Source organism: Paralichthys olivaceus, chromosome 3, assembly GCF_024713975.1.
Source record: "Paralichthys olivaceus isolate ysfri-2021 chromosome 3, ASM2471397v2, whole genome shotgun sequence".
Taxonomy (NCBI): Eukaryota; Metazoa; Chordata; class Actinopteri; order Pleuronectiformes; family Paralichthyidae; genus Paralichthys; species Paralichthys olivaceus.
In genome coordinates, this window is record NC_091095.1 from 9153554 (window position 1) to 9169346 (window position 15793).

Sequence of the window (15793 nt, forward strand, 5' to 3'; positions counted from 1 at the left end):
ATAAAACACATTTACATTTTCCTCTTTTTAATATTTGGCAAAAATGCAACTGGACACATTAAAGAACAGTGCGATGTCTCTGAAGTGTAACTTAAAAATACTTTATTTTCTTTCAAAAGCAAGAACAACATGTAGCATTAGACAGCCACTCTTTTGTTTAACAGTATGACGCCCAGTGAACCCTTTAACAAACTTTGTTTGAAAACTACACAGTTGGACGAGGACGCTGAATTTGCCATTGAGCCACAGATCATGTAAAGTATGATGCATTATGACTTGGATTCCCCGCTGTGCCTTCTTCTCTCTCACATGCATGAGGTTTCTGCGTATGTGTTGAGTCTCTCAAAAGTGAGAATAAAAATAAAATCTTACTTTTAAAAGTAAATAAAATGTGCCTGGATTTGTTACTTCACTCTGTGCAGTGAAGCAGTAAAGTGCATCATGTCTTCACATCAGTCTCACAACATCCTCTCATTTTCACCTCTGTCTGTTTGTTGCTTGGTTTGTTTGTTCGTGAGAAAGATTACACTAAAATTATTGGGTGGATTTCCATGACACTTGTTGGAAGGATGTGGAATGGGTGAGAGAAGAATTTAATGTTGAAATCTTTTCACTTTCTTTAACTTTGTGAGGTTTTTATTAACATTTTCGTGTAAGTCATGAATCTTGATGAAAAAACTAATCAGGCATATTTTGGGAACTGATATCTATGAGTGTGTGACATTTGGTGCAGCCTGATTCAATTCCCAACACTGACTTTGTATTCTTGCGTTGCAATTGATTTATTTAGTTTGAAATTATTTATTTGGCTGATACACATTTAAAATGTATTTTGTTCACCGCTGTTATTCCAAACCTGAACAAACTGTACTTCCAGCATTTGTGCAAAGTGCTAATTCACTTTCAATTTGTCAACAACAACAGATGAAGGTGAAAAAACTGGAATCTATACACGTGTACACACATATTCTGTACATGAAAAGGCATATGAGCAAGTAGGATAAAGCTGCAAATAAATAAATAAATCTATCAGTCTACAAATGTTACAAAAAGGCACATTATGATATGCATAACCAAACGTGGCTTCCTTCCACGACATGAGTCCAGGTCACTGCTTCACAATCTGCGTCACTTCCGAAGTGAGCGTCAAGATCTGAGTATGGCTGATTCATAAGAAGTTGAACATTTAGAGGAAACAACTAAACTAACTTGAAAGTGTGCTCACAGTGAACTAATTCATGCCTTTCAACTCAGGCATCATCAGTCACCTCTCTTATCTAACTACAACTGTGCCATTTCATCTATATGCTCTGAAACACAAAGAAACATGCGCACACACACGCACACACACATGCACACACACACACACAGAATATTTTAAGCATTATAACTCACATGGACCCACAAAAAACATCATTAGCTCCTTTACTTAGCTTCTTCTTTACTTGAACTTTAATTACACTAAAACTGCAACAGTACTTTACACTGTATCTGCAGAATGGCACACACACACTTTTTAATAGGGACTGAATGTTTCAGTCACACAATGTATACATACACACACGTAACAAAAACACACACGCACGCACAGTAATTTTTTAAGTGACTGGATTTTCCACCTTAAAAATATTTCAGTCACGCAATGTATATACACACATACACACACCTTTAAACTGTGCAACATATATACGGATTGATGCTCACAATGTGTTTGCATATGTACGTGCACAAACACACACACATACACACACACACACACACAGGAGGTAATCCCACACTGGGCTGAACGTTGTGCCTCCTGCTGCTGTTAACCAGTGTGTCTCTGTCGCGCCCTCAGGGGCCTGGAGCCCAGAGGATGACAGTTCGATCTGCGGAGGAGGAGACGAAGGTTCGATCGTTGGGGTGCCACCGACACTGGATCACCTTGTCCCAGTGTTCCCCTGCCACTGTCTGAGGGAGGGGCTTTGTGAGGTCCCCTGAGGTCAGGGAAGAGAAAAACATGTTGGCACCATTTTGATTAAATGCATTTATATTTTGTACAAATTCTCGAAACATTGTGTACAGTATGTGTTCCTACCTTGCAGGTCACTGATGATGATTTTGTTGTCATAGGAACCTGTCAGAAGATGGTGGGCTCCAGGGGAGAAGCGCACTGAGCGGATGTCGCTGCCGTGGGGTCGATACGTCTGCACTATGCGGCCTCCTCTGATGTCATACAGCATGCAGGTGCTGTCCTCTTGACCAGTGGCGAGCAGGCGGCCGCTCGGATCCACCGCCACTGAAGCGACCGCGCTGCCTGAGTGAGACAGAGCGGTAAATAACAGAAAAAAAGACCAAAAAATATAGGATTGCAAATCTTTGGTGAATGTCTATGCTCTCTGAATGTTTATTTTCAATTTTGCTTTTTAAATTTAGAGGCAATAACTGCTGTTTTAACTACGCCTAATTTGAAAAAATGTTTATTCATCTTTGTAAGGATTAGACTTTGTGAATTGTAACGTTGAAGGTGAAGTGTAATTTACCACCAGCCTGTCGCAGTGTGGTACATGTGACCTGCAGGGGATGAATCATGACCCACCTGAGCCGTGCAGCGTTGTTCCCACCACCCGGACACAGCTGGGCACCCGCAGGTCCCAGAAACGCACCGTCTTGTCCTGGGAGCCGGAGGCGATCATCCACCCTCCCCACGTGTACAGAGTCAGAATGTGACCTGTTCAACAACACGGAGAAGTCTTAAATACATCACATCAGTTTGTGTTTTTATAAGCCCTGTTGATGTATTATTGTAATGTCACTAATTGACAGTTTCTAAGAATTCAAAAATAATGTTTATGTATTGGTTTACAGCTGTACACACACACACAGCTCCCGCAGAACTGTTTCTTTAACATACCTGTGTGTCCACTCAGAGCATGAAGGCCTTGTCCTCTCTGACAGTCGGTGGTGTAGATGTTACAGTCTCCAGCTCCGGCACTCATCAGAATGGATCCTCCGCTCTCTGGGCCCTCCATGAAGGCCAGGTCCCTGATGGTGCCGTCGTGCATGCTGAACTCCAGGTCCGGGCCTGAACGTAAGAGACACAGACACAGACAGATGAGAGGTTGAAATATTCAGATGATGTTTTTAAGGGCTACATTTCAATTATCGTTACCTGTGGCATTGCAGCTGTCGGCATTGAAAGGCAGGACTTTGACGTATTTATCGTTGGAGCCGGTGGCCAGCAGTTGTCCACAGTGGCTCCAAGCGACACAGTAGATGGAGCCTTTGTGGTGTTTGTTCCTCCTGAATCGCACAACCGGCTGCTTTACTGCGCCAGGACTAAGAGACAAGAAAACACAAGGGACCGAATCACGACTGTGCAGGTGACCTCAATGCAACGTCATGTTTTGTTGACTGAGTATGAATTTACTTAATGTGTCTTTATATGTGGTCCTCGTCCGAGTGCATGAATGATCTTGGCTGTAGGAACGTGCCTGTGTGTGGCGTAGAAACGTGTGTGTGGCTCCTACCTGGTGGAAAGGGTGTCTGGGTAGGCACAGACTCGCAGGGTTTTTGAGTTGGAGCCAACAGCATAGAGCGCCCCCGAGGGGTGGAAGGCCACTGCACGTACTGCCTGTGTGTCCTCTAGCTGGTTCACTTTCACAAACTGTGTTTTGGATTTCCCCCCCTGTCCAAGAAAAACAGAAAATAAGAGGAATATTATTATCTGTCATGACCGGAACTGAAGTTTTTTAGTAAACACATCTTAGATTACATTTTTTTAACCAATTTATACATTACAATATGTATAGATAGATTCACTACACTGAGCTAATGAAACATTATTACTATTAAGTAAAAAAAAATGGAATCTACCTCTTGAGTGTTACGTGTTGCAGAACCTCCTGATTCTTCTTGCAAAGTGGAACAAGGCGCTCTGATCCTCTCAGCGCTGCCGTTCACGACACGTTCATCCACATAATGTGAAAAACAGATTATTAGTCAAACAACATCTTCTTCTACAACACAAGGAGAATGTTTCATCATTTACTCCCACTGTCTTTTCTTGCTCCATGTTACTTTGTCACTTTGACAGTCGCAGATGCAACTGTCAGAATGGGGCTCTGCAAGTTCAAGAGTAATGCGCTATAAACCAGTGTTGTCTACAGTATTCAGTGAGGAAACATTTAAAATATGAAGGAGCAAATATTATAGGTAATGGCTGATAACCACACATTAGACAGGCTCTGACCTCTGACTGGTAGGAACTGGCGACTCGCTGAGGGAAGGCAAGCCGTGGCTCCCGGTCCTTAACGGGGTGCTGCTGCTTACAGCTCCGGGTGTGTCCCTCGGCAGCCCTGTGTCGGGCGTGTGCCGGGTGTTGGCGGTCCTGGGACTGGAGGCTCCGTTGTTTCCTGTCAGTCCGTTCCACTGCTGGCCGAGATGTGTCATCACTTCATCTCCTTTGTAGTCAATACCCGCGTTCATCTCCTCCAACTTTTGGATGGATCTGGAGATGAGACGTCAGTGAAGTTTATATTCACCAAACTGATTAGGCTGAATCTTTTAGTGTGACTTGCTCACCTGCTCAGGAAGGTCTCAGTGAGGTTGTGCTGGGCTCGGTCCTGCGGCTTCACACCCCCCTCCAGCAGCATCTGCTGGTATAGCTTCCTCTGCTGCTGCTTCTGCTCCAGATGTTGCTGTACACGGAGGTGGTGCCTGTAAAACTCCTGTATGTGCTCCTCAGAGTCACAGCCCTGGAAACACACACACAGGCACTCAATGAGCCAACATGACAAGACTATAGTTTGCAGAGCCCAATTCTGACAGGATTTATTTGACCTTAACTGCCCCTGTAGCCTGAATGAATATTTATTATTGCTCCTCAGTATTATCTGATTCAAAGCTTGGCAGTGTTCAATGCCACCGCACACACACACACAAGATTATAATAGACTAACTCTCTCCAAAGAGCCACCGCTGACAGCTCTTCAACTCCCAGGGCCTCGTCCTCCATCATCCATCCCATAAAAAGTTTTCAAGGACCTCATCACATCCAAAGGGTCTACAGTATATTCTCTCTGACTACTTTCCTCCACTAGATGGGACCCGGGATGCATAAAGATGAGCGATGATAGAGTCAGTGCAAGCACATCAAATCAGATTATCTCCCTTCAGCGTCCATGACCTCCACCCCCACCAGGACAGGGTCAGCGGGAGCACACGTGTGGTCGAAATTCGGGGGGAGGATTTATGAGGTGTGGAGGTTTGGAGGCAGTTCATGAGTTCAGGGGGTAACTTTTCCAAATCTCTTAAATCTGAATTAATGACGACAGACTGAAAATCTCTCTGTGACTTTGACTGAAGTGACATGACAACACAAGTCATGAAAGCAGTTCAGCCTGAGCAACCAAAGGTGGTTAAGGTTCCGTAATGTTTATAATGTAAGTAACAAATGCAACTAGAATGACACTCAGACGAGTACATACCTCCACCAAGGCCCAACAGTCCTGACGAAACCTCATTTAAATCCACAAAATCCAGATTTCACACACATAAATATCAAGCCCCTAAACCTGCTGGATTTTTTAATGAAGATCAATTAATTAGTCTTTGGGAAATCAACAAAAATGATGAAAGACATTGCATCTCGCAATATTAAAGGAAGTTAAAAAAAAATCCTCAATCAACAACAAGATGTAATGGGTTCACCCTTGGGTCATGTCCCACCCCTCCAAAAAATTACATGGAAATCCGTTGATTTCATTTTGCCTAATTCTCTCAAAAACAAATAAAAACACCACCTCCTCCTCCTCCCTTGCTGCAGGTAACAAACACAATGGCTGATTGTCTGCAGCTTTTATCACCTCATTTGTTTCCGTGCTGCAGGGCGGCTCGCCATCTTTCCCAGGAGTCAGAGGCGTACGTGTGGTGTTGGGACCGTCCGGCCTCTGTGGTTGTTTCCTATGACAATTCACAATCGTTAATTTGAGTAGAGAGAATGTAGGAAAACACAATGCAGAAAAGTTCATGAATGTAAAACTCAAGGATTATACTCCATGTAGCAAAAGGAAGGAAAGAGCAGTAATTTTGTGGCAGCAAACAACAAAGATAACGTTAAATGTCAGAGCCACAGAAGCTCATTAAAGTTTTGATATTGAAATTAGTTTCATTCATTGCTTTTATGTAAAAAATGGCAATGCAAACTATAAATCAAAGTCCTGTTAAGATCCTGTTAAGCCTTGAACTTAAATGTATCAATCATTTACAATTTGTTGTATGTAGTAGTTCCATCCTGCAGGTGGAGCCAGAGAGAGTCTGATGAACTGCTCAGTTTACAGGAGTTACTTCATTTGATGCTCTATTAACTTTTTACAATACTGGTGCCGCCCTGTTTGGAGGTAATAGAACAAAACAAAAAAAAACTTGATGAAGATATAGTCGGGAATTTATATTCTGTGGCTGCGAAACTGATAAGAAGGAGAGAGCACAGGGTGTGCAGCAGTGGAGAACATAATACATTTACATTTGAAGATAAAAAAACTTCTATCCTCTGTGTTAATATTTTGTTCCAGATGCTGAGCTTGTTCCAGGATTTCTGCACCAACCCACCTTAGCACTAACAAGAACAGGAAGATTCAAATTTTTAGAAAACAGATTTTAAATCTCGAGTCATTACGTGAGAGCTTTAGATTACACTGCAGCTGCAGCCTTGCATGCTTTGTAGCATCCACTGTGAGAGATGACAGACGAGGCAATATGTCTGTGTTAAAGAAGAGCTCATTGGATTAATGGAGCTGCAGATTGAACTATACAACAAGATCTACCACCGGGTTTGATGTGTGAGGTTGCAGATGCACATGCAAAGACTCACCTCTCAGGAGAATCATCCTGCTGATGCACATTATTCTCCATGAGGCTCCGGCTCAGAGCAGACTTCACGTTGGCCTCCATGCCCCTCTTGTCCTGTGCCGCCAAACCGTGGGACAGGCCGTCCAGGGCCGGGTTGAGCGATCTGGACATGTAGGTGTCGGCCGAATGGGGCCTCTGGTGGAAGGGCGAGGCGGGGCAGGGAGACAGGCGGTTGATCAGCGGAGTCAGGAGGTCGGCGTGGCCCGTCTTGCTGGGCTTCATCAGCCGGTCCACGTGGATGTTGAGGGTCTTCTGCTGGAAGGCGCATGAGAAGTCGCTCGGAGAGACATTCTGGAGCCAGGATAGCAGCGACAAATCCAGCTCATCGCAGCCGTTACCACAGAGCAGATCCACGCCGAGCAACACCTCACCCTCTGTGATTTCCTCACCAGTTGCTTTACTCTAGTGAACAGGGACAGCCTTGTTAAGATCATTTACCAGAAGCTGGAACTGTTGAGATTTTGTGTTGACACCTGCTTGTCCTGTAAACCTTTAAATGAGACCTGACAGGAAATTTGATTTTGGCAGTAAAACCTGACTGTAGTTTGTGTTTTGTCATTAACCCTTTTACTGCTACATCAACATCCAGTGGAGTTTGCTGGTAACACTCTCCACTTCCAGGGGTCACATTACCTGACAGAACTCCACACAACACTCGTACAGGATCCCTTTAATGAGCAGCTGGAAGAGGCGGTTTCCGCTCGCCCTGAAGCCGGCCTCGCTCAGCTTCCTGTCCGCAGGGATGAACTCGGCAACCATGACGCAGGCCTCCTCGAAGCAGTGGACGCGTGCCGTGCTCGGGTTCCAGTCTCTGAACTCGGCGTGGTGGGTGAGGCGGGGCAGGGTGAGGAGGAGACACAGCTTGCTGTAGTCGTCCTTGGACGGGCAGTACTCCTCCAGACTGTGGAGGCACTTGACGGCCTCCTGCATGGTGAGCTCCAGCTGCAGACGGTGGAATAAGAACACAGAGGGTGTGACAGTATGTGGCTGTGATAATGTTTTCTTTAAATCCTGTTCTTGTAGATCCCAGTGGCTTGTTGATGTAAAACAATGAGGCGGAACAGCTGATGTGTAAAAGGCTGCATCGTCTCATTTAGGGTACTGAAATACTGAGAGTGTGCAAGGAATGCATTGGGCCTCTGAAGCGTTTCATTTATAAAGTAGATTTCTGAAGGTGACACAGTGAGATGCAGTACGTGCTATACGATCTGTATCTACACTTCTTCTTCTGAGCAGCTCCACTGGAATAGAGAGAAATCAGGCTGCTAAATAAAAGGCCATTTTCAGCTTATTTGGTTTCTCAGCTTGTGCCTTAGTACGGGTTGTTTCAAATCCCCAGCGTGCACATTCGTTTTCAAGTAACACGTATACATACATTTTGAGGTTCTTCAACAGCTGACATGGCGTTATTTACACACAGAGCTTCCAGAAACTTCTGCTTCAGAATGATATAGCGGAACCTGGAAACAGAAATCTCAGTGTTAAGAAATGAACTTGTTTTTTCTTGAGGTATAAGACAGCTGGGTGGGAAGACTTTTGGGACACTGTTTGGTGATCAGTGACAAACTGAGGCTGTCACATATACGGTATAATCCCCCCAGTACATCACTGAGACTTGACCTAATTCACCACTAGTCTCCCACTGTACTGTCAACGCTTACCCAGTCGCCAACAAAGGAAACGTTTATCACCGCTGTACTTTATAATATATTCAAAAACTGTATTTTCAGCTGCATGATTCTGAAAGTTTGAGCTGAAAAAGCTCATTTTCATCACCTCATACTGGCTCAACTTTGAATTCAAAACAAACTATCCAAACCTACCAGTAACAGCTAGGGACAGAAATTACAGATGTCTAGTTAAAATATATACATGTCTATAAACACAATATACAATCTATATTACTTTACTCACCTTTTCTTTTCAAACTTGTCCATTCCTTCTAGAGGTTGAATGAACTGCATCACCTCCTCCCACTGGCCATCCAGAATCAGTTGCCTGTTGAAAGTTGACAGTTCAGAGGGATCTGAAATCTGATCTGCTCCCGTGTGTCATACTGTCATACCTGAGGAAGAGCATGTCGTCAGAGTAGAGTCCGTTAATGACGCCGCTCTCCTTCTCCAGGGCCAGCATGCTGATGTGCAGCTTCCTGGAGTTCAGGAAGTCCAGCATCAGCTTGATCACCTCGGCCTCCTTGATGTTGATCGTCTCCTCTGCCGTCATGGTTACAGACCTGCGACGGCAGCTTGTAGTCGGGCTGCAGCACGGAGGAAGGGAGAGGTTACTGTAATATTCATACAGGAACTTATAGTGTTTATAATCTTCTGCTCAATAACTCTAATGTTACATTTGTAAAACAGCTTGTTTGTGTGAACCCCAACAGTAAAGTGGCAGAGAGTTAACTTTATAGATCCTGAATGATAAATTTGGATGGAATATCTTCTGTTTATTTATAATTGTTTTAATATGTTTATGGTTAAATTGATAGATGAAAACATTGCCGATTTTTGCCAACATGTTTATAGTAATATTGGTATTAGAATCATTTTTTCTCCATTGATATAAACATTTCCCCCCCCACAAACATATCAGTCGTACTCTACCTCTAATAATAAGATTTGGGGGAGTTTACAGTATCATCTAGCACCTATCAACTCCTCACAATAGTATTTCTGTAGTGACTGAGTGTGATATTAAGTCTTAAGTGACCTTATATGATGTGTTTGTGTTAAAGGTGGCAGTGGGAATATAAAGACACTGATATAAGGACAAGCAGCGTGTGCAGACAGACACAATTGCACATTATGGCACCATATCATGGCAGCACGGTGAACACATGATAAGATAAGATATATCTGAGGATCCAGTTCTTCAGGGTCAGACTGTAAATGGTTAAACGCTGCACAGGCAGCTGCAGTGAGTGTTGGACTCTTCATTATGTATGATGCTCTCTGTGTTTGTGTCAGTGCAGTGAGAGGCTGAGAGCAGTGGTGTCTTCAGGTGGAGGCTGACACCGCCCTGTTTTTATTCCTCACACACACACACACACACCGTTGCAGGTCTGAGGCCTGAGCTCAGCCGACACCTTGTTTACAGCATGACTGCACGTAACACACGCACGCACGCACACGCACGCACGCATACACACACACACACACTCAGCCACACACACGTGCACGAGTGGACACACACACGCAGGACAACAGAACGCATCAGTGTCAGTCACTGTCCCTCTCTGCTGCAGGACATCATGCGGGACATCGTGCAGGACTATGGACTCGAAGCTAACACGCCACCACCGTGAGTCCGTGCGCACTGCTCACCTGTCAGTCTGCGCCAACGACGCGCCGCATCCACGCCGCTCCGCAGTCCGCGCCTCCAGGTGTGTCTGTGGGTCAGAGGGACAGACAGAGGGACAGAGGACACACTGTAGGAGTCGGTGTCGGTGTTTCGGGGAGAGAAGGGCTCCTGTCTGCTCGGACTCTTGTACACAGCTCGCGGTTGCCATGCGGACGCAATCGCACAAGCACCAATCAGCTACGGCGGTGGCACCCGGAGGCCACACCCACTGCACGAGCCCAAAGATCAAGCAGAGGTGGATGATCTGATTCTGACTGAAGCGCTAACACTGCTGGGAAATACAAACTTTACGACCTCCAGATATAATGGATTCGTTCAATCAGTTCAGTGCTGCGAGACAGATTTTTATTTAAAGAAGGTATATAGATGAATATAAAGTGTGTATAGTGTGTATATATATAACTGTAACTCAGTTGGAAGTTTGTTTATTCATTTATGTATTTATTTCTAACTGGTCTTAAAAGGCAACATCACATCATCATCCATCAGTGACTTCTTTTAAATCACTTTTATAGACTTGCTCTCATGTGATACTGTGATTTTATCATTTTCTTTTCACCTTTTATTTGACTTGGTCACTTATTTCTATTGTCTTTTCACAGCTTTTTTACTAGTTTTAATTTACTTTTCTTGCTTTGTTGTCAGAGCACTTTGTAAACTCTGTTTTTAAAAAGTGCTATATGAATAAATGTTATTATTATAAAGTTTATTATTATTGTGTTTATTATTGTTAAGGTTATTATTATAAAGTTTATTATTATTGTGTTTATTATTGTTAAGGTTATTATTATAAAGTTTATTTTTATAAAGTTTATTATTAAAAAGTTTATTATTGTTAAGTGTATTATTATACAGTTTATTTTAATTAAGTTTATCATTATAAAGTGTATTATTATCAAGTTTATTATTATAAAGTGTATTGTTATTAAGTTCATATTGTTAAGTTTATTATTATACAGTTTATTATTATACAGTTTATTATTATAAAGTTTATTATTGTTAAGTTTATTATTGTTCAGTTTATTATTATAAACTGTATTATTATAAAGTTTATTATTATAAAGTTTATTATTGTTAAGTGTATTATTGTTAAGTGTATTATTATTAGGTTCATTATTATAGAGTTCATTAGTTATTCTTGATTTTAGGTGTAGAGCCAGGTCATGGGGAAAGACTGAAACTCCTCACGGGGGGTGGGGTCAGCTCGACACACCTGGGGGTGACACATCGTGGACAAACTTCCGTCCAACACGAGACTGTCCCTCACCCACAGCCCGGACTCTCTTCACCACACTGCCCCATCGGCTGACGTCGGGAAGTTCTGCTGAAGACTGTGAGTCCTCCATGACCTCCCCGGTTAGTTGGTCCAAGTAAACTGCATCCACCGCGGGGAAGGAATCAAATGCTCCAGCTCGAAGGTGAAGGAGCTAGCTTTGAGCATGCGACTAGCAGGTGATAATGACGAGCCTCGAAACAACTTGGAGGTAGTCCTGGATCTGAGAGTTACTGCCGGTGGTTCGGGAGGTGTGTGTGTTGTTTGTGTTAGTGTGTGTGTGTAGTGTGTGTTTGATCCAGTATTTTGTTGGGTAGGATGGAAAATGTGTGAGCTGTTAGCAGAAGTCAATTTGTTTATTAGCTTGTTAGCTCGCTTGTGCTAATCATTTCAGGTTGTCTGAAGGTAGCAGGTGTAAATAGACAGAGACAGTATTAGCTGTAGTGGTGGTGTTGTGTCTTAAAGGTTGTAGATGTGAAAGGGATCTATTGGCAGATATTGAATATAAAATAATCCTGGTGATGTTTTCACTGGTTCTTTTCATTTAAATTGTACGAATTGTTTCCTTTATCTTAGAATGAGCCGTTTATATTTAAATACTTTATGTTCACATCAGGAGAAAGTCCTCTTTACGGAGGCCGCCGTATTTTTTACAGTCATCCAAACTGGATTAACTAAACACCTTTTGAGTTTCTATGACAACTGAAGCTACCACAGGTTTTCTGTCATGTTTGGAGGGGGAGGGTCAGGTGAGGGGTATTCATCTGCAACATGCAACTTCACCACTAGATGTCACTTTATTCTTCATTCTGAGCCTTTAAGTTTATCGTGATTGTGACATGCACCGTTTTCACACCGCTTTAGGTTTATTAGTAGTTACCGCACCATTGACCAATCTCCTGAAGAAGAATGTCAGGTTTTGTCTGCACCTGTGAGCAGGCATTTGCAGGCATTAAGTCTGTTTTAGTCTGTGAGCCTGTGTTGCGTGCTCCTGACTTTGATTCCCCATTTAAGCTTGCAGTAGATGTATGTGATACCAGAGTGGGCGCATAATTGTTTTGATGATTTAAAATAATTGAATGAAGACTTTGACTTTTGACTTTGACTCACTTTACCTTCATTTGTCATTTTTCCTGATTGGTGAATCCTGTCCTCCTCCTTTAAAGCAAACACAAGTATGAGGGCGGTGTGATGGGTAACACTGTGACCTCACATCAAGATGGTTGTGGGTTCCAACCCCTCACCCCCGTGTTGACTTTGCATGTTCTTCCTCTGGATTTTTCTCCAGTTTCCACCCACAGTTCAGAGACATGCAGATTACTCTAAATTACATAAAAGTGTCCTCTCCTGGGATTGGCTGCAGCCCCCTTCACTCCCTGTAATAAATAGTACAGATAATGGGCAGACCACATAAATGCTGAGGCCATGCTTAAGTTTATTTAATGTAAATGAGAAAAAAAAAATCCCACATGTTCAGCAATATGTTGAATGACGTTGCAGTGTCTGACGGAAACAAAGTCATCATAGTGAATGAGCTAACATGAACACACTGTACAGTATCATTACACTTTAAATTATCCTTTTCTTTTCTTGGCCTTAAACAGCCAAAAGCAGGTGGACAGAGATTTTCTGTGGACAAATTCTCCCGATAAACACAGAAACACTTTTTCAACTGTAAATTTTTTTTTTACATTTTCAAAAACACATGTATGTTCACTTTTGGTCATAAATACCCCCCTCCCCCCTCCCTTATAGTTGAAAGCAAAGCACCATAATTACAGATTCAATTAGTTGGAAATCATATCTGTGAACGGTGCTGATTTGACATTCGGTGGTAGAAGGAACATGATACTGACACCAGTGAAACTCTGTGGTGAGTCTCATACCCGTTATACAACAAGAAGGATCGGACCTCCTCTGCTTTGCATTATTCCGTGAAATTAATCCTCCCATTAATAGAAAAAAGAAATCTAATATGCTTATTGCCTAATAATGACATGTTTCATTTATAGGTGACAGATGCTGCTCATACACATTCATGTCATAACAACAGATGCGCAGACGTGTTCAAAATGTAACAGTGTGGCCATTTTCACTTGGCAGTAACTCACTGATGTGTGACTGGCTTTTTAAATAACACAGCAACTGATTTTTAACTACTCAGAACAAATGCACTATTATTCACTACGTTTTGGTGCCTGGTGGTCCAGAAATGCCTTGACATTAATATGCCATCATTCATTATTATAAATAATTATTATAATATTATTATTATATAAGATTAAGTAGTTTGGCAATCTTGATATAAAGAGAAATATTACTTTTGTGTCATTTAGTCATACTCCTGATACCAGAGTGTGATTACCCCCGCCAAGGTTATACTTTTAGTTTATTGGTTTGTTTGTGAACAACATTGCGCAAAAAACTACAATGGGGATTACCACGAAACTTAGTGGAAGGATGCGTCAGAGAAGACTTCATTCAATTTTAGTGTAGATCCAAGGATTCGTTTTTTTTAGTTTCTTGAGATTACGACATTGGCTGTTTTTTAAAAACATTTTCACCAATTTCCCATGAAATAATTCTTAGAGATTGATCAGGCATATTTATTATTATTTATATATATTTATGACTGTTATGGGGCAATTTGATGCAGCTTGGGGACTGTTGGGCCTTGGCGGAAGTATGCACTCTACAGAGTGCCATTCTAGTTGTTAATGTATCTTCATATACTGCAAAGTTCCTACATAGAGCAATTGGAAGCATTTTAAAATAAAAAAAAAGAAATAATACTGAGCTGTTTTTATTTGTTCACAAACCTGCTGTGAACCAGCAGCAAAGTGATCTACAACACTGGTTCTCAACCCTTTTTTTGGCTGAAGCAATGTCTCCATACAAAACCCCTGCTGTGAGTGTTAGCGCTGACTCTCAGTGGATTTATTTTTTTGTTTTTTCCTGTCAGGCAGTTTTATGTAATCATTGGAACAAGTTTTGAGGTTGCAACTACTTAAGAAAAGAGAAATTCATCACAATGACATAATATTTTACACACGAATCATAGCTCAGATCGTTTGCAGGTGTCTGAACCCACAGGTTGAGAACCAGTGATCTAGAGTAACGTCCTGCATTCTTTAAAAATCACTTTCTCAAAAAACAGGGTTGTGAAAAAGCTGAAACCGCTTTGCTTTGTTGAGCTGAACACACATGTACCGTGTGGCTAACGCTAGCTGTATGCAATTTTTTTCTTTTTGGCCCTTTGTAGTTTTACGTACTTCAATATACAAACTGTTTCGTCCACTGAGATGAAGAAAACACACAAGTTTTCTTCCAAATACAAAAAAGCCTCTGTGTAAATACGCTGCTTTACAACCACCTCATTACACTTGCACGCTAAAAACAAAACAAGCATAAGGCCACACATCAACAGCATAATGCAGGACTCAATGCAAAATCAATCTGTACATGAATTTTAAACATTCAGTGCTTCAGTAAAATGTCCTGGCATTCATAATGTCTCTTTTTTTGACGTTTGGCACACAGGAAACGAGGACCGCACTCCTACAGGGACAATCTCAACTTAAAAAGCATCATTCTCTGACAGTGGCATACATTCCAGTTGTTCTTTTTCTTTGAGTCTGATCATTTTCAGTCCAGAGTAAGGAGAAGAAACACAGACAGGAATGCAATAAGAGGAAAAACAGACCAACATTAAAAAAAGACAAATATGCATTCATCTAACTGGCATTGCAGGTGTTTGAATCTTTATGGATATGTACAGTGAAGTGCAAATTGAAATGGGTTTATTCCATATGAGAAGGGGAATGGCGATGTTTGATTAGGACAGGGCAGGCACTACTTTTTTCGGGGTGGGTGGCTTCTTGGTTTGCCAGAGGTGGCTGTGAATAGTCACGGCATCCACGCTGGCCGACATGGTCTTGGCCGGTATCTGACTGAACTGCTTCTTGTCCGAGTTGTATTTGTAGAGGCCGTCGATCATCTTGCGTGTGATGCTCTTAGGGCCGATGCCTGTCAGCTTGTTGATCTCCTCTGACTCTGGGCAGTAGGTGTAGAGCGAGCGGAACTGGCAGCCACCGTCACGGAACAACACCAAGAAGTTGTTGGCCTCCGACTTCTCCATTTCCTGTTGAGTTAAGGGAAGAGCAGCTCCTGAGATACAGTATGAAGGTCATGTGGGATACAAAGGCTGTGGTGATATGTGGCTTTTGATTATTTGGTCTCAAAAGAAAATTATATCTGTTTGTCAGCAGG

The 15793-nt window shown here is 42.3% G+C and overlaps 2 protein-coding genes across 9 annotated transcripts in view; both read right to left on the minus strand.

Moving 5' to 3' along the window:
• Window positions 1–85: 85 nt before the first annotated feature.
• Window positions 86–10434, minus strand: LOC109636510 (WD repeat-containing protein 47-like). Its single transcript, XM_020098256.2, has 16 exons — window positions 10215–10434; window positions 8957–9148; window positions 8806–8889; window positions 8267–8351; window positions 7525–7833; window positions 6854–7293; window positions 5847–5943; window positions 4564–4736; window positions 4232–4489; window positions 3856–3931; window positions 3510–3667; window positions 3152–3318; window positions 2894–3064; window positions 2579–2710; window positions 2078–2296; window positions 86–1976 (listed from the first exon to the last, which is right to left on the minus strand). Exons 1-16 carry the CDS (start codon window positions 10397–10399, stop codon window positions 1834–1836), a joined length of 2889 nt encoding a protein of 962 aa, XP_019953815.2. The 5' UTR covers window positions 10400–10434; the 3' UTR covers window positions 86–1833.
• Window positions 10435–12939: 2505 nt separating this feature from the next.
• Window positions 12940–15793, minus strand: part of camsap2a (calmodulin regulated spectrin-associated protein family, member 2a) — a 44215-nt gene continuing 41361 nt past the window's right edge. For all 8 annotated transcript variants that reach the window (XM_069521859.1, XM_069521860.1, XM_069521858.1 and 5 more), the window contains one exon: window positions 12940–15665. In XM_069521859.1, coding sequence (XP_069377960.1) covers window positions 15360–15665 — 306 coding nt within the window. In that variant the 3' untranslated portion in view covers window positions 12940–15359. The remainder of the gene's footprint in view (window positions 15666–15793) is intronic.

Coding starts and splice junctions, on each gene's coding strand:
- LOC109636510 (XM_020098256.2), bottom strand. CDS start 10,399: ATGGCAACCGCGAGCTGTGTACAAGAGTCCGAGCAGACAGGAGCCCTT. Junction 5,944..6,853: donor CAGGATGATTCTCCTGAGAG/GTGAGTCTTTGC, acceptor GAATTGTCATAG/GAAACAACCACAGAGGCCGG. Junction 3,668..3,855: donor CAACACGTAACACTCAAGAG/GTAGATTCCATT, acceptor TTTCTTGGACAG/GGGGGGAAATCCAAAACACA.